This window comes from Falco peregrinus, chromosome 7 (assembly GCF_023634155.1).
Source record: "Falco peregrinus isolate bFalPer1 chromosome 7, bFalPer1.pri, whole genome shotgun sequence".
Lineage (NCBI taxonomy): Eukaryota > Metazoa > Chordata > Aves > Falconiformes > Falconidae > Falco > Falco peregrinus.
The window spans coordinates 57,390,409-57,409,188 of NC_073727.1; the positions used below are offsets into that span (position 1 = coordinate 57,390,409).

General features: G+C 36.5%; 1 protein-coding gene across 15 annotated transcripts in view; it reads left to right on the top strand.

Moving 5' to 3' along the window:
• PUM2 (pumilio RNA binding family member 2) overlaps positions 1 to 18,780 on the top strand; it is a 73,574-nt gene that overhangs the window by 10,903 nt on the left and 43,891 nt on the right. For all 15 annotated transcript variants that reach the window (XM_027779243.2, XM_013294967.3, XM_055809435.1 and 12 more), the window contains one exon: positions 16,375 to 16,443. In XM_027779243.2, coding sequence (XP_027635044.1) covers positions 16,393 to 16,443 — 51 coding nt within the window. In that variant the 5' untranslated portion in view covers positions 16,375 to 16,392. The remainder of the gene's footprint in view (positions 1 to 16,374; positions 16,444 to 18,780) is intronic.

Genomic DNA, 18,780 nt, shown 5'->3' on the forward strand with positions numbered 1-18,780 from the left:
TGTATTACACTTATAAGGAAACTGTAAAGCAGTTCTGTAAATATAAAATTCTACAACATTCTGTTTGTCCACTTGGACACAGTTCCTGAGCATGAAAATACTGGGATTTTCCTTGGTGGTGTTCAGTCTGTTACACAGGTTAAGGGGCCAACTTTTGCTAGCCCTACCTGTGGCTGGTAGGTTACATAGATAAAATTGTTCACAGATAAGTAAATGCTGAGTAACAGTTGCATCTCTCTTCTGCCACCTGCTTTCTACTCCCAGTGGGATTCAGAGCCATGTCTTAATCAGCAGCTTTATTTAATTCAGTTAGGTCCATCAAAATATTTCTTCATTCCTTCAGCAGGTCAGTGTCATGAACCTCGTGTGTTTTCTGGTAACTTGAATGATGAATGCAGGGGAACTACTCTTGTCTTTTTTTAAAGTGCTTCAGTGGTTTTACATGTTACAGAAATTTAGTGAAGGGGAAGCCACTCTATGCATTGTTACCCATGTGAAAACAGTGCTTTCCGACTTAATACTGCCTTTACGTTGTGCCATTTTTCACTGCTCCCATTCTGCCTGAGCAATCTGAACTAACAGAAAGAAATGAAGTACAGATCAGCAAGTGTCTCCATTTCAGTTCTTTGTATTCTCTGTGTACCAGTGTTTTGGGGGGATTTTGTTAAGACAGAAGTTACTGTTTAGTTTTTTAAAGAACAGACAACTCTTTGAGTTAGGAGTACTTAAGAAGGTTTTCTAAAATTAAATTTATGCAAACTGTATAAGGAGTTTAGTTGTGATTGTGTTCTGTGAGTATTGTGTAAACAATCTCTGTGTAGATTAATATATGAAAGATATTTTTTTATCTATTTGGAGAAAAAAATGGAAAGAAAATTAATAGAAGCAAGTATAGTAGATAAATAACACAGAATGGATGAGGTTGGAAGGGTCCTCTGGAGGTCATCTGGTGCAACCCCTCTGCTCAAGCAGGGCAACCTAAAGCCAGTTGCCAAGATTGTCTTATTTATACATATATATATGAGAAGTAGAAAAGATATAATACTGAAATTCTTGATTCAACATGTGTTACCTAAGCATATCTTAAACCTGTGGATTTTACATAAATTTGAGCATGTCATAGTGCAGTCAAAGAATGTAAGATAATGCCAAAGTAATAAAAAAGTATTTTAGATAAATACAGCAAGACTGCACCGTTTATTCTGTGAATACAGGAGCTGTAGCCCCACTGGTTCAGTAGGAACTCAGAATGCATGGAAAGTGAAATACAAAAATAGAAAATTTTAAATTCAGCAGGGATTGTTCAAGCAAAAATAATTACAAAAAGTAAGAAATTTTCATATATTGAAAGTAAGGATTACTTAAAGTATCTTGAGAAATTCTACTGGTCTTCTGGCAAGAAACTGTCATAAGTCTGAGGCCTTAACAGGTGAATTCAAGTAAATGCAGAATGTGGAAGAACCTTGTATTCACTCCCATCCCAGAAGGTACCTAATACTTTTGACTGAGTGGTATGTAGAAGTGAGTTGAAAGAGGAGTTGTGAGCAATTTGGTTTCTTAAGAGAAATCAGCTCAACTTGGCTGGAATTGGTGTTGGATTTTGAAGAATCTTCAAATTACTTGAAGTGCTAAAGAAAGACGTTAGTAAACATACCTGACTAATTCAAAGAAACTAATTCCTGGGAAGACTAGGGAAACATCTTGGTCTTTTGAAAGCCATCTGAAGTGTCTTGAAAAGAACTGAGCATCATCAAGTATAAGGCAAGACAACATCTTTAGTGAAGGTAATTATTTGCCCAGTAGGGTGCTTCATCTTTACTCTGGTTAAAAACCTGAAGAATGGCTTGTCAGTGTGCCTCATAAGGGATTATTGAGAAATCAACTATGGGAATTGCAAGTGAAGTGTCAATAGTTGGAAGGCAGTTCATGCCGTTAATAACATGCTTTAACTTTTGGTCAGACAGTTGGACTAGAAGGTCCTTCTAACTGAAATATTCTGTATTAATACACAGTAGTGTTAGAGGCTATTGATAGCACAGGGAAAGATCAATAAGGTTATCCTGGAGTTCCATGGTAGGACTGAGGCTTAATTATGCTAATTTGGAAACTACCAGGACTGTGATGGAAAAATTTCAGGTGCCACACATTTAAGAGCAGAGCAGGACATAGAAACACACCACAGTTGTTTGGAATTCAACACTTAGTTGAGATGGAAGAAATCTTTTTGATAAGTGTATGCTAGACACATTGCTGTCTAAATTAACTAGCCACTCTGACTCAAAACTATTATTGTTGGCTCGTAGAACATTTTGGAATAAGAGGCACAGAAATGTGTGACATTGTTAACATTCACATTCTGTGTTCTTCTATGGTTGCTTCAGCTGTAGCAACAGAAAATTGAAATGATGGACAACAGTTATCCAAATGGCAGAAACTTTGGAATGTTGAACTACTTTGCTGGCAGAGGGAGAGGCTGTACAGAATAATTGGCAGCATAAGGGAGGGCAGAGGCTAGAGGAACACTCATTTGCATGAGGGGGTGATATCCAAAGATCTTTGGACACTCAGCTGAAAGGTAATGCATACACAACTCCTTAATGCAAGATGTCAAAGCCACAAGTGTTGATTTGAGTCAAGAAACTGCCTTTGCCACCTTTCATATTAAAACAGCAGTGAGCTTCTAGTTACTGACTAACAGGATTAAGTATAAATTTCTTAATCTAGAAATAACAATCCCTGGCTCTCATTCATTTTCCTTTAAAATAGTTTTTTGTTTAGTTCATTATCCTTTATAACTTTTTGGTATAGACTACTCCTTTGGTTTTTTGACAGTTTCTTTCCCTTAAGACCAGAAAAGCACTTCAAGCTCTTAGATAGCACAGCATTTGAGGAAGACAGCCGTCCACTGTGGCATCATCCTCTTGCTAACATCCCTATGGGGCTGCAGATAGATTAGTGATCTGTTTGTTATTAATTCATATCACTTCTGTAATGAAGAATTGCCTAGGATACAAAGAGTTGGTGATCAGCAGTCACTGCAATATTTGGAGTTAAAGAGATGAGGTTTTTGAGAAGCTCTGGATTTTCTTAGATGTCAGAGTACTTGCAAATGTTCTTCCCATGTGCTGAAGTGAAGAGCTAAGAGTGTGGTACTGCCCAAGCTGTTTGTCCTGTTTTTTCCCTAGTACTTAAGCACTTCAGCAGTTTAAATACATCAGGTTATAAATTTTAACATGTTTGCTGCTTCTGCTCTCTCTGCCTCCAGCAGAGGAAAAAGTGGGAACTCATGGTGAAAACATCAGAGTCCTGCAGCTGGGTCTACTGAAGCCTTTGTCAGTTCCTGATGAAGAGTTGAAGAGAAGTAAGAATGTCAGAGAAATACTCTTGATTGTAGCAGCCTTTTCAAAGCGTTGGAAGGATAGTGGTGCTATAAACAAAAAATATGAAGTATGTCTTTGCACAGAGGTTTGGTTGAACTGCAGTTGCTGTAACTCATTTGTGTTAAAATTTACAAACTTCTCCAGAAGCTTTGTTAATAGCTGCTGTAAAAAAAACCAAACAACTTTTTCGTTGGAGGGATGGAGAGAAAAAAGAGAGTTTGACTGAGCTCAGGAGCTTTTTGACACTTCCGTGATATGGAGGAGAAGCTCTGTGTGTTGGTTTTTGCAAGTATTTGGCATGGCTTTGATGGTGATCTATTAGAATTAATATAGCCATGAGAAAAATGTGTGGATGTTATTAAACTAATAAAACGTGCAAATGTTTAACATGCTTCCTCCAGGATAAAACGGATAACTTCTAGCAAAAATTTTTGCCTTGATTTTAAACAATCAGATTTTGTTTGTTGTTCAAATAAGATAAGTTAATATGTTTGTGCAATTGAAATGGGGAAATAATTTTCCCATATGAGACCTCACAGTCAGCCATCCCTTGGAACAGTGAACATAATCTCATCATTCAAACTGGGAACAACAAAATGTGTTTCCGACTTTACAGTGGGAGTTGCATTTCCTGAATCATTAGTTCTTCCTTTCATAGATTCTACTTAAAACTGTCTGTAGAAATCGAAGTGAGCTTGCAGTCCATATTTTATTTCCTAACTTTGTTTGGAACTTTTACTTAAGTTTAAAAATAAAGTATAATTGTGAATTTTAACTATGTTAAAGTGCTTTCAAAATAACTTTCTTAAACAGATACTTCTAAGACTTTTTCAAGTGCTAAGCAGCTATGTAGTAAATACTTCCCTTTTATTGTTAGTCTGTCTTAGCAAAAGCTTGATGGCTTCTTCTCCGTGTGAAGTTAACATCTGTCTGAAGCTGTTCTGAAGATCATTTATTTCTGTTTCTGCAATCAACAGGATCTGTAACAACTTTTTTAGTGTTGTCTTCCTGTGTTTTCAATGGTTTTAATTTTTTTTATTTTGCTATTTTCTTCAATTAATTATGGTAGTGTTTAGCTCCACTTAACTAGAAACCCAGATTATGAATTTGACATTCATTAAATCATGTATGATTTAAGCAGCTTCTCAAACTTGCAGTTTAGTAAAACTTTTCAAGGCTCACAATCTAGGAAAAGAAAACTTAGGATTGGAAGGATTTTCCATTGTGGGTAGGGGAGAGCGTGTCGGGGGGGAGGGCATTTGATTCCTGTTTTGGAAAATGTTGTATGCCCTGTTAAAACAACCTTGTTTGATAAGTTCTTGGTGAGATTTTTTTATCATACTAGTGCTGTATAATTTGAAGCAAGTGTCAGAAGTTTTTCAGGTAAATTTAAGGTTGTGGCTTTGTGTGTGTTTTTAAAAAAATCTGAATGTCTTGCAGCCTGCATACTTGAGACACCCCCTTATTACCTGCTTGTGACTCTCATAGTTCTTTCTGACAGCCGACATAACTAGAAAGAGGTAACTTGTCTGTCTTTGCCCTCTGATTTGAAACAGCTACAAAGGAGTCTTTTATGACATACTGCAAGGTGTTTTCTTGTAATTCAACTGAAAGAAAAACATTGAGAAATTTTCTGTGATATACTGTAAATCACTTCCCTAGCTAAAGAGAAGAAAATTACAGCACTGAATTTTGCAGATACTTGATTTGTATTTGTAGTACTTTCAAGCACATAGTGCATGGGATAGAGATCTTAATGTTAACTGTCATCAGGACAAGGAGAGTAATTGCAGTCACCTGATTTGTGCAAGTAAGTTTTTTTTCATGTAACTTCTGTTCTTCAGAGCCTTTTCCTTAATTACCCCTTCCAATCCCATTTCCTGTTTTGATGCATCTGCATAGTTTCTGACTTTTTCACCAGCATTTCAAACTGCAGCTGATAGTTTTAGCTCGTGAGATACTTGACCAGTTCCCACCCACTGCATATTGTACATTATCAAACTGTGAACTGCTACCCACTCTTTGTGGATTGCACTAGTAGTTGTGTCTTTATTAAGTACATTCACAAGTGTGCTTGTGCTTCCTTCAGATTTTTCATGCCGATTTATTTATTGAGTTAATCTTCGCATTTTCACCTGCCTTGATGTCTCCATGTTTGGCACTCATGCATTCCTGAGTATCTTAATGTAAACGGCTACTTTATACTTACTTTACCAATTCAGTTTCTCATTGTATCAGTCTGTGTTATGCTTAGACTGAGAGCTCTCTTGAAGCAGTCTTTTGGACTTGTGCTTACTCAATAATTAGCATAGGGAGACTCTGCTGTGGTACTACAGCAAAACAAATACCATGTGGTCAACTGTGCATTCTTTGATTTACATAAAGATAAATTATCCTGTTTACTTGTGTAGCAGTAGCTCTGTGCAGGATTGGTTCAGGTCTGTGAGGAATTTTTGACAGTAGCGTAAATCTGAATGGTAGCACTGCTTCTGGAGGTAATGTGGGCTGGAAGCAGCCAACGCATTTATGCACCTTGGAGCTTGACATAATGGGAACCAAAGACCCGAGCTCGCTGCTTATGGAGCCAGTGGAAGTTTCTTTGCGTTTTATTCCCATATGATCTGGATTCTAGGTGGGATTGTGAGGGAGGCCTTGTTTTAAATGTGATCATTACGTGGTTGTGGAGTTTTGTCCCAAAGCTAAAACTTGGTTTAGGCATTCTAGGAGAGTTTAGCATAGACATCCAGGATAAGGTGGTGGGAGCTAGTAAGCTTGGGAAAAAATGGCTGCATATAGTCATTCAGGCATTTTGCATTCGCAGTATATTTCTCCATATTTTCTTACTCCCTTCTGTTATGAAAGGTGGCAAGAAAATAAAAACATTTAAAATTTGGGTCAGTGTTACTTACTTTGCTTAATCTAAGTTCTTACCTGCAGGTTTAGAATGTAGTTTGCTATTTTTTTTCTCGTGTGACTAAAATTGGGTCATGTGAAAGTGTATGACTGCTTTATTGCATGGAGGAGCTACATTTAGTTTTCTGAACCACCTCGGTTTGGTGCAGTTTACATTTCAAGTCAGGGTGGTTTAGAGCCCTTGTGTATCTTTGTGAAGGTAACAGAAGAGTTATATGAAAGCTTTTTTTCCTTTATTGAAGACAATGGAAGTTGGAATTCACAGGGAGCGAAGCAGTGGTAGGGAAATACGTGAAGGGAAGCAGGGGGCCAGCACATAGTCAGGTAAATGATTTAAGGGAATACTTTATTTTTATTAGTATTCCCTTAAATTTTAGAATTTAAGAGTTATTAGAATTAGAATCTAAAAATATTAGAATGAATAACCTGGAATTTAGAAATGTAATAAGAAATTTTGCCTGTAAGATCACCTCTTTGTATCAAAATATGGAAATGGCAATTACCATATTTTTTAGCTGGTAATTCAAACATGGGAATTTTTTGTCAAGTCACTGCTTCTGCCTTCCCGAAGTTCTGCTGTTTATGTGCTGGTAGCTGCTTTAAAATTTTTGTATTTTATAAATTTTGTATTTCTGTAAGTGCTCTTAAATTTTTGGCTGCTTAAGTGAAAAGGTTGAAAAACTTGACTTTAAATCCATTGTAACACAGATGTTTTAATGCCAATCCTTGAACCAGGTTTTGTTGCAAAGCTTTTATCATTTCAATTTGAATTATAAATACCCTCCTTTGTTTCTAGTTGCTTAATTGTCATCAGTACAAATTCTTTGGTATTATTTTAGACTTCTGTTGAAGGACTATGCTGGCCAACATTTAATGAGATATTAATGTCCAAGGCTAAGCTGCTGCTTTTACTGAATTAGAAATGAGACTTATTGAATTAGAAGTAGTCTCTTTAGGTTTTTTACAGTTGGCTGGTTTTTTTCCCAGCTTTTAGGCAATTGTAGAAATCTGTGGTTAGTTTGAATACATACATTGTCCAAAGAGAACATACTTAGAAAACAGCTGAAAAAAGTGATAACAGCAATTTGTTTAAGTGTCCATTCCCCTGCTGTAGACAGATAAAGAAAAAAAACACATATGCTTCCTTACAGTAATTCTTTAAAATACATTAAAAGAAATATGCTTTGCTGCTCTCTGACTGTCCTTAAAATTATTCGGAGTTAAAAGGATGGAAGAGTCAAGGTAGATTTTGAAGGAGACTTTGATGTATTTGAAACCTGTGGGGTTTTTTCACTGGCATTTTACGCTGGTGTTACAGAGAAGTTGTGTGTTTTATCAGCAGCTTTCTTTAGAACAACTAGTTATTCATAGTGAATTGAAAAGTAAAAATTTTGGATTGTTTTTGTACAACCTGTGATACAATTAATTGTCTAAAGCAGGGGTCCTCAAACTTTTTAACCAGGGGGCCGGCGCGCGGATGAAGTGGCAGGCAGTCATCTGTGGCTGCTTGGTTTCCCCCCCAACCCCCGGCGGGGGAGGAGGGGGGGGCAGGGGGGTTCTGTAAATACTGGGGGCCAGATTGAGGACCCTGGGGGGCTGTATCTGGCCCGCAGGCTGTAGTTTGAGGACCCCTGGTCTAAAGACTACGTAGTTCCATTTCTTCAGCTCTGGCTTTAGTGCCCAGTTTGAGAAGATTAGACTGTATTGGTATTCCCGCATGTCCGCTTGCCAGCTGGAGGAGAAAAAAACCCAACCAAACATCAGAGCTTGTTGAAAGGTTACTGGGGCTTTGAGGGAGAAGTCATGATGCTAGAAATTTCTGGGCAGGAGAATTACTGGTGGAACTTCAGTTTTTCAATCTAGTGTTCTTGAAAACTGTATCCTTGAAAAATGAATGGTATGGGAAATATATCTGCCATACTCAGGAGTGAAGAAAATGAAAGTAAATGCTCCAAAGAAGGGGATTGCTGTATATCGACAATTGCTGGGGGTGGGAGAACTTTTCTGGTATCAGTGCTACAATAACATGAAAGAAAAGAGTTTCCTGGAAATTCTGTCAGTGACTTGTAATTTCCTCAGCCCTACTGTTAATGAGGGGGAGGTTTGTGTATATGTACAAAATCTTTTTCTTGGTATAAATTACATTGTTTATAAATCAGTTACATTCCATGTGATTCCTTAAAATCACATTCTTCTTAAGGTGGTTCTGAAAAAATAAGTAATTTTTGAAACAAAAATTAAAAGCTGTTTTTTTATTTCTCAGGGTGTGTGTGTGAAATGTTCTGCTTTGGATTCTCTGGCAGCAAATAGAGAAGTGGAAATAATTTACATATCTAAAGAAAACATATTAGCAAAGAAAGTCTTGATTGCAGTGTATAATGTTAACTTACAGAAATTTTTACTTGATTCTAGGCCTGTACGTTGTAATTGTTTTGATTCTTGTTAACATGTTTAAGAAAAGCCTGTTGACTTTCTGTTAGAATGGAAGTCATATCTCATTAATCATTACAACACACATAAATGGAGATAAATTGTCCGTAGTTCTTGGTTGTGTATAGGTAAGTATTGGGTTTGTACAGTTTTAATCTTCAGAAAAGGCAGTTTTAAGCCTTTTTTTATAACATATTGCCTACAGAGCCTCAAGTTTTTCATGGTTTTTTAACTTACTAAGTAAAGTTTTTGAATAAGAGCTAACTATGAACTAAGGAAGGCTGATGTCTTGAAACAGCGATGCAGCAAGTTAGTGTCAGGTTTCCTTACAGAAGTAGCCGTGAGTGTTGCTGCTCAACTGATAAAGCCTGTTGGTGTAGAATGGAAAAATAATAGTTAGAAATTTGTCTGAATTCCTCTAAACTTTTGTTACATGACCAGTAGCACTTATTACTCTGTTATAGGAAGGTGATGCTGACTGACTAGCTTAACAAGAAAAGTAATTTTCTAAATTGGAAAAAAAGAAATTTGTCATGTACCTATATTAAGGAATTGGCACCAATTAAATAATAAGTTTAGACAAGAACTGAAATTCACCTTACATTTCACAGCGTTGTTTTCAAACTTCTGAGTTTATGTAATGTCTTCCTTTTTTTGTTTGTGGTATATTTATGCAGGAACATTGGTGTAAGAGATGCAGAATAATACACACATGTTGAAGTGCAGTAGTCGGTAGGTTAAGAGTCTCACCAAACTAAGTGGGATCACACCTAAACTTTCACACTGAAGATTAAACCTGTATACAGTTTCTTGTATGAAAGAGTTCTTCAGTTTGATTTACAAGCTGTAAAGGACCAGTGGACCCCCTTTAAGAATTACCTTTGTTTGTAGCTCATTTAAATAAAAAGTTTAAAAAACTGATAAACGTTATTTCAATCAGTTGTTTTAATTTGTTTTTGTTTTTTTTAAAAAAATAATTTCCTGTTTATATAAACTAATTGGACAAGTTTTTCTGGGATTCTTTTCTTTAGTAAAATTATAGATAACTTTTAATCAACTCTCTCTTCTCTAGACTTTAATTTTACAATCTTCTGCAACATCTGTCACCCTGACTCCCTGTTCTGTACATTCTTAAACTCTTTTGAGTCGATAATTTCTTATACAATTAAGACTCTGGTGAGAAACCTGCTAAGTTTTTTAGTATAAACTATATTCCCTACTTGTGTTGGAATATATCACTTTAGCTCCTCAAATGGAGCAAACAGTGTAAATAGTTACAAAATCTGGTTTCAGCACAGACACATTGTTATTGATTTATGTGAGGCTGATAGTTCTGCCACTCTTTGACTGTAGGGTTTAAAATCCTGAGCTTGAGGACACCTGACAGTAGTTTAGAAAAACTTTTTTACCACTCTTGAGGCGAAACTTGGAACTTGTCATATGGGAAGACAGGCATGAAAGCCTGTGCAAGGAAGAGAGAAGTTTCTTATGTGATGGAAGAGTTCATGTTCAGGGGAAACAAGTGTGCTATTACCTACTTCTTGGAGCGTGTTTTGTTCCACAGCTGGGAACAGAACCCAAGATTCCTGAATCTTGTTAGGCCAATAAACCATCACGTGGTTGTGAAGCAGGTGGCAAGATGTCCATCACTTTCCTCTGCTTCATGCTTGCTCTGTGTAGTCTGTCGGCAAGGGGACTATACAAGCAGATTTGTAATTTTCAGATCTGGCAGTGACTTTTGAGATGCTATCCAGCATAATTTTATATAAATTTTTATATATGTGCACTTGATAAAAACCTAGGAAATTACTTTCTCCTGTGTGCATGCATCCAGATTACTGATACAATTGAAAAGAAAGCAAGTAAAACATTGGTCAGTGTTGTGTATGCAAGTGTCAGGTCTTATGATCACCTTGCCCCTTTGACTTAGATTTTTTAGCAGACTGGGCAATGCTTTTGCCGAGTGTATTTTTTTTTCCCCTCCTCTTGCTATGTGCTGCAGAAACCTTCCCTTGAAATCCAGTAGTTACTTTTTTTTTTTTTCATTGTTGGGTGGCCTCAGCACTGGGAGGATGGCTTCTCAAACTACAATACGAAGTCACAAGGCAAAAAAACCAGGAGAACATTAAGATCCAGAGTGATTGCTGAGCCAAGCCAACTAAATTGACAAACTAAATTTGCTGTTGTTAAAGTGTTTCAGTGTATCAAAGGTCATATAGTGGAAAAGTATAGTTCAATCTGAGAATATGTTAAGAAGCTTAAAATACAGGGATTGAAGAATTACTGACTTACCTGCAAAAAGTTCAAGTTGGGTTTCAGAATACTGTATTTTAATGCAATGATAATTGTTAAATACTTAATGAGGGAAGATGTTCTGCTTTTGAGATTATAACCATGGAAATATGTGTCAGAATTTAAAATTGGTTGCCTAAACAATTTGTCAGAAATGCCTAACATCTTGTTTCTTTGGACTGCTTAAGGAGCTTGAACATTTTGGAGTATTTGGTTAAGTCTGCAGTTGTGTTGTTCCTTGTGGTCCTCAGAAAATGTTACCTCTTTTCAGAACATAGCATACCTGTAGAATTTGAATTACTTGGGAGCAGCAACTTTTATTAACCATTTTGGTAGTAATCAAACCTTTGGTTCCTTGAGGCTTCAAAGAGGCATGAGAAGATGCATCTAGCCAAAGCCAGCCTTAATCAAACAAATGCCTTGTTTTCTTAAAACGTTACACAAAATATTTAGTATTATGTAACCATCTTGTGTACAAAACAGTTCAGTTGTGATTCTGGTAGCTGCCTGTTCAGCTGCTCAACAGCTTTTATCTGGATGCACTGTTGGCTGCCCTCTAAACCAAAATAATGACGGTTTAGGTAACTTGGCAAAATAGATTCTGGAGTAGAAATCTCTGTATACAGCCCTGAACTGCAGTATCTCATGATAGAAGTTTGGGCATTTGCGGTTTAGGCGTTTTGTCCTTTGTTATAAATACCTAATAGATTTCTGTCTCATGTTTAATCTGTATTAAATACTGGTTTTATTTCCTAATTTCAAGCTGGCTACCCATCTGAAATATTTTTGTTATGTTTTTTAATACCTAATCAAGTGTCTGACATGGCTTTACAAGTCAGTGTTTAATTTAATGGAGGGCTGGCAGAGTTTCTATGTATCATGTTTTAAAAATACCCATTTTTGTGTTCTTAAATTAGTTTAAATTGCTAATAATGCTAAGTCTCTGCTATAAACATATATCATATATAAGATAAATGCTGCAGAAGACCCACCCCTGTAGAAACTATTAGGAAGATATTTTGCATTAGTCATACAGCAAAATAAAGAAAAAAAAGAGAAAAAAAAGTTGAAGCTTTTGCAATGTGAACAGCAGCTTCCCTTTCTTTCCAGCCAGTACTGTAATTATTGGGTGTTTTGTGTTGAATTTCTGGCCTAGTACTACAGCTTCAACAGCAAAATGTGTCTTCCTTTTCCTTGTCACAGTGGTTAGGGTAATCACCTGCAGGGAAGGGGTGAGATTTGGAATTTCTTAATGCAGAAAAAATAGTTTTCCTACTTTCTGGTCAGATGGTTTAACTGTTTTTGATATATAAGGTTAATTCATATCTTTCTCTTTTATATTTTTGTTTTGCTATTATTTTTCTCCAACTCTTCCCCTCCCCCCAGAAGTGGCTGAGATTTGCTTTTGCAAGAAAATGGTTAGAAGCTTATTTCTGGCAGGATTCAGGGTTATTGGAGAGAGTACTTGTCCTTAGATCTGGATCTGGCTGTCTGGATTCCAGAAACTGGAATTATTTTAAGCAGTGTTTCTTGTCGTAATCCTAGATGACTATCCAGTCTGCCTCCTGAATTCTGTCCTATGTGAGGACACAGTTTCATGTTACTGGTTTATCATGTAGCTGCCGGTCAGCAGGTATTCCTACTTCACCTTGCTCCAGACCAGTTTCTTCTTGTTGCTTTCCCCGTGTGAAATATAGTGGTCTCATCGCTGTGGTGTTTTAGCCACTTCATCTGGCTCGTCTGGTGAAATTCTCATGCGTGGAAGAAGTAGTAGGAAAAAAACTTCTGAATCAAACATTTTACTTGATCACCAAGTTCATTGCAAGGGGGACGGTAAAAGCTGTTGGGGAAAGATGGAAGGACTGCCTCCATCAGTAGCTGGCTAGATGTGCTTAGCTGTGTCCTGAACTAGATCTATTGGTTAAATGTTGCAGCACTCAGGATTGAGGATTGTCCTGTGAACATAGTATGAGGTAGTAGCAAAATACAGGAGAAATGAGATAGCTACTCTTACTAGGATCTTTGCCAGAGTAAAGGAAGGTTTTTGCATAGGCCTTGAGAATTAAAATAAATTATTTTGTAAAATTCAGGGGGAGAGAAAAAGTGTAAACTTTAGGAAGAAAGTCTACCAAAAAAATGTAATTTTTTTTACTATGTGTTAGAATTTCATTCCTAATGCTGTGATGAAAAATTGACTAATACGTGCTAGTATGTTGTATCCAGTTTGAGTGAAAGTGGAAAAAGATCAGAATTTGCTATTGATATGTCAGGGTAAAAGTTCATGGATATGCTTAAGCTGTTCTATCTGTTTAACAGCAGTATGTGAGAAATTGTTACACCTGAAAACTGTTTTGGTGTGTAGTACCCATTTATGCATAATTTGAGGGCCCTGTGGAATGATCTGATGTGATCCGAAGTTTGAAACCATTGCCAGCTTCTCATAGTTGGAAAGGCTTTTTGGTGTTCAATTCCTGAAAACTAAGATTAGATATAGCAACTAATCCTAAAAGCAGGTAGGTGGTGAATGGAGGGTGTGTCTTCAGAGTGATTGTGGGGGAGAAAAAAACAAGGGAAAAGATGTAATCGACCAAAAGCAGGAAAAAATTGTAGATGTTGAATAGTATGTTTCATAGGCCTTTATTTTTTTTAATTTAGGAGTTATTCTAGGTGACAGGGAATTAATAAAAGTAGAGGGTGTTTTTTTAATGATCTGAATTTGAGATTAAAAATGTATATTTACAATGTTTCTTTCTGGAGCATATGAATCAGGTGAATGTTGACATTGAAATAGAGAAAATAAAAATTCCTGGTAACACAGATGATCCAAACCAAAGTTTCTCCTCTGGATAAAGGGCATGTCTTTATATGTAGTAGATCTAGCTTGGCTGTCATGCTGTATGTTTTCTTTTGTTGTAGTGATAGGGCTAGCATTGAAGACAATAGAGCTTCTGAAGATGGTAGTGCTGCCTGTATTTTCTCCAGTCTGTAAACTGATCTGTGACACATGTATTCATGATACGGGACAGGATTTTGTAGGCTGCTAGTTTTGATGGAAACGGAAATGGAGACCCTCTTTGCTACAGTAAAAGGACCATATTATTTGTCTTGCTGCTGATAGCAATAGGTAACACTAACTTAAATTTCATGATTGTAAGAAAAGAGCCAGTAAGCAAAGTCACTGTTCAGTGTACGAAAACTTTGTTTCACAGACTTGACTCAGCAGTTCAGGGAAAAGGTGGTTAGCTGTGTTATTACCCTCATGCTTAGATTGTCTTATCTTAGAGACTTTGGAAGTATGTGTGGCCGTGTTACTGAACTTTGCTGTGTTGTGAAAAATAAGCATTTGGTATTAAGCCTTGCACCACAAAAAAACCCCCACAAACAAAACCACCAGAAATTTAAAAAAAAAACCCAAACACCCAACAATGGAAAAAAAAAATCCTAAACCAAAAGAAACAAACAAATTAAAAAACCCCATGACACAAAACCCAACCAAACCCAGAAAAACCTCAGCTGGAAAACTTAAGCATCTTTCAAGCTTGGTTGTTTTCTGTCTAACAGTGGTTTGGGTAGTGTTTATGCTAAGTATAGTTTGGCAAGCTTTAGCTACAAATTTTGTTTATAGAGATATCATTAGACCAGAACCACCTTTTGAGACAGTAACAGTTAATTTACTATTTGATTGTAATTGAAACTGAAGTCCATGACTTGAGCATGTGCAGTGGCTTATGGTAAGATAATCAACTCTCTCAGCCATTTATAGAAGAAATGATGTTTTCAGAAACTGTAATATCCAAATTCAGAAGTCTTCGAAATTTTATTTTCTGATTTTTCTTTCTAAATAATTCCTCTTTTACAGTTATTTTTTTGTGTGCATGCACAAAGATTTGGTTATCCCTTGGAGCTAATAAAAACCAGTTTATTTGTAATTTATGTGAAAAAAACCTTAATTTGAAAAAAATGCCTTTATCTCTTCTAAGGATACATGAAAATTTCCTTTCAGTTTCTATAAGAATAAAGTCAACTTCATTGACTCAAATGTTCGCATCACTGGAAAACCGGTCAAGGTGCTGATTTACGCGCCCCCCCCCCCCCCCCCCCCCCCCCCCCGTAATTCACTGTGAAACTAAATTTACTCTTCAGTAGATCACTGGAATTGTTGGGAATTAGTTTCAGAATGAGTTTCAGAATCCATCTTAACTAAAAATGTTCTTTCTGAGGGAATATTTCTTTAAGCTGTGAAATTTCTTCCTCAAAAACAGATAGACACTCAGCCTCAGAAGTTAATGGCTTATAATGATTATGGAGCAATAACAGTATTTTGAGACTAGACCATCTATTGACAGATAATGGACACTTTTTCAGTGCTAAGAACTGGAAAAGTTGTTTGCACCAGAATGTTAAAATTGTGTCTTTGCCTAGTATTTGAGTGTTTTTTGAAAAGTGATCTTAATGTGTTATCAGCTGTATGGAATAACTTAATTTTGTTTTATTTTTAAATGTTAATAGATGGGTTTACTAGGTGAAATTAACTCCTCAAGAGAATGGAATTGGGAGGGAAACTTTACTTTTATTCTGTATAAGCTTATCATTTTACGCTGCTGCTTCTTACTGTTGAGAAAGAAGGGAAGAGAAGAAACAAATCTGAATTTCCCTTTTTTAATTTATTTTTTAAGCTTGTCATGGCTTTAAAAATTCCTTGTGGAAACCATTTTCTAAGGAAAGAATGTACCGACTGCGTTGTGTCTGCATGCTGTGGAAAAGGAGGTGGTTTGTAGCAGTAGCGACTCTTGTTCTGGTGTAGTATACCTTTCATATTTACAACAAACGAAAAAGACAACACAGAGAAGGATGAATGCTGTTTTGTGGAAGAAGGCATGAGAAAGTGTGATAATGCAGTCAGTTACTAGATTTGAAAAGCAACATATTGACGTGTCTTGGAAGTTTTTCTTTGTTTGCTACTAAGTGTACTCAGTAACATTTTGTGCAATGGCTCATCTTCTTTCCCAAAGATACTGTATGTCCAATTCTTTAATTTCTTTTTGGTTGGTTGGTTTTGGTTTTTTTTACATTTATTGCAATTTGGTCATTGTTTCCATATTCAGTGATATCTATCCGTTTATGTGAAGATTAAAATTTTTAAATATCTGAATTTCTTAACGTGGTGTTATATTAGCGTGGTTCATTAAAGTGGTCACTAACTGTATCTGTTCATGAAATCTAAACTGATGTTTAGCCTAGATTGAGTAGCAAACTTTGTGTGTGCTTTTAATTATGAAAAATCTTGTGGAGTATTACAAGCTCAACTTTTCAAAAGACACTTGATGAATGGATCATTCTTTTGTTTTTCCCCCTACAGGTTCGATCTGTGGATGAAATGAATCATGAGTTTCAAGCTCTTGCCCTAGAATCTCGGGGAATGGGAGAGGTAATGATTGAGGGTTGAAAATCCAGTTGATAGTTTGGAAATGTTGATACAACTTAAGAAGTCTTAAATAAGGTAACATGAAGCAAAGAGCCTCTTTTAAGACAGAATTGTTTTTTCAGGCAACTGAAGATTTTTGTTCTGAGATGAAGGTAAACTTGAGTACTTTTCAAGAACACTGGGATGGTTGTTGAATGCATCTGCAGTGTTACTGTGTCAGTATTAACTAGATGCCTAATGCTCTTGGGACAGTGACAGGGTACTTTGAAAGTTTGTGCAGCTCTATGAAATGAGGTATGTTTTCAGTGTCACCACATACAAGCTAGTGAAACAATTGCTTACTGCTCTTTAAGAAGCCAAGGAGACTGAGATCTGAAAAAGGGTTGGCTCCAGAAAAAGTGAAACTGGCATATATCCTAGCAGAAATGTGTGGCAATTAACTATATTTTGACTGGTAATTACTCCTTAAAAGAAGATTTTAACAAGGGTGAAGACTGCATTTATATAATTTAGCTAGAGGGAAGAAGGAATTTGATTGGTCTGTTTTGTTTTTTTTTTTTAAGTTGATGTACTTTTGAGGGGCGGGGGTAGAATTTAAGATCATGGAGGATGAGTGAGCTCCTTCAAAAGCAGTTCCCTAAACTGTTTTGAAAGTAATCAACATGCGTTAGGGTTACTTGCCCTGACAGGACATGGTAATAAGATAAGTTCACATTGAATTAAGATTTCAAATATTGATCCTTTTGTCTTGCTGGATATTTATGTAAATCAGTTGATAATCAAACCAGTGACAATATTTCAGCTTAACTTTCTTAAAATGATGATACAACTGTGATCTCTATGGAAACCATAACATTGATGAAAAACAAATACTGTGTTCTAGTTGCTGAATGCTTCTGGACTGAACACATGGCTGTTTTACCAATCAGTTGGGTTTTCAGCAATTTTTGCTTCATCCAGGTTTCCATGTTGACTTTGTTAAACCATCTCCCCTTTGAAAAATCAATGATAAATTAAGGCCTGTTCTTTAGAAAGTAGCCACATCAGATATGCTTGCTTCCCCCTGCCCCCCAGCTCTTAAATCCTTTGAAAGGTAAAGGTGTTAGTAAGATACCTGTGATAGTACCAACAGCGGTAGAGTGGATAGGTAACATTCATATTGATGATTATTCTTGTGCCACCCACAAAGTACTCTGAAAGATTGAAAGCAGTGAAAATCAAGGATGGCATAAATGCCTGGGTATTAAAACCGAGGTATATATGACTGCTCATGCAGATCTTCATTTTAGGGTATCTCAGATTGAGGGAGGTATTTCTGCATGATTATGGTTTTGTTTACATGGCGTTCTGTGGATCTGTGAAGATGTTTTAAACAAACAAAACCACATCAGAAAAACCCAGACACACAGAAAGCCAAAGTAGTTCTGGAATAGATTCCAAGGCTGGTTTAATCTTCTTTTTGATTATAACCATCTAAACTATTAAAGAAAATGTTCTCATAAATACCCTTGTAAGCTAGAGTTGGTAGTTATATGTTCCTCCCTGCTGCCCTCTGTCTGCTTTGAAAATTGTGAAAGGGAGGTGATGTCAAGCATTTGCTTCTAGCTATTGGGAAGTTGTTCTCTTCCTTATCTTCTCTGCCTGGATAGATTTTTCTCTGAACTGAAATTACTTCGTTTATAATTCTAATCCTTCTTGGTCTTTTTTTCCCCTGACGGGGAATCAGTACTTGGCATTAGAGGGCTGTTAAGTCTTACTTTTCACATCATTACTAAAATCAAGACTGTCTGTGAGTCCTCAAGCAAGTATCTTTTCCATGTGCTGAAGTAAAGGAATATGGTATGAAATCTGTTCTCATTGTACCATAACACATTTTGGAAACAATAGGTGCTGGAAATCCTTCTGTTAAGCTGTCTGAGCTGCATTTGGATGGAGCCTGGTATCAATCAGTATCAGGAATAGGACAGTATAACATGAGCCAGATGTATGCTTTCCTTGATCTGTTTGTCTTGCAATGCTTTGTTAATTTACTCTGTAAAGGAACAAACTAATATTTCAATAACAGATCTGCTGTATTGCAGGCTTCTTTCTCTGAATGTCTCCTAAAATTTCAGCTCTTAGATTGGTTATACACAGATGATGCTTCTGGCTCCAGCTTCTAAAAGCTATTGTGACCCTTAAGGTTGTGATAATATTCTGAAGAAATAATAACACATGGTGCTCTTTCTCTTCTCTAGGCATCTGTTGTTTGCTGTTTCAGAGCCAGCATAGTAGATTTCAGGACTTCTAGTGTGACCTGATACAGGCATATATACAATTTATTCCCAAACAGAATATAAA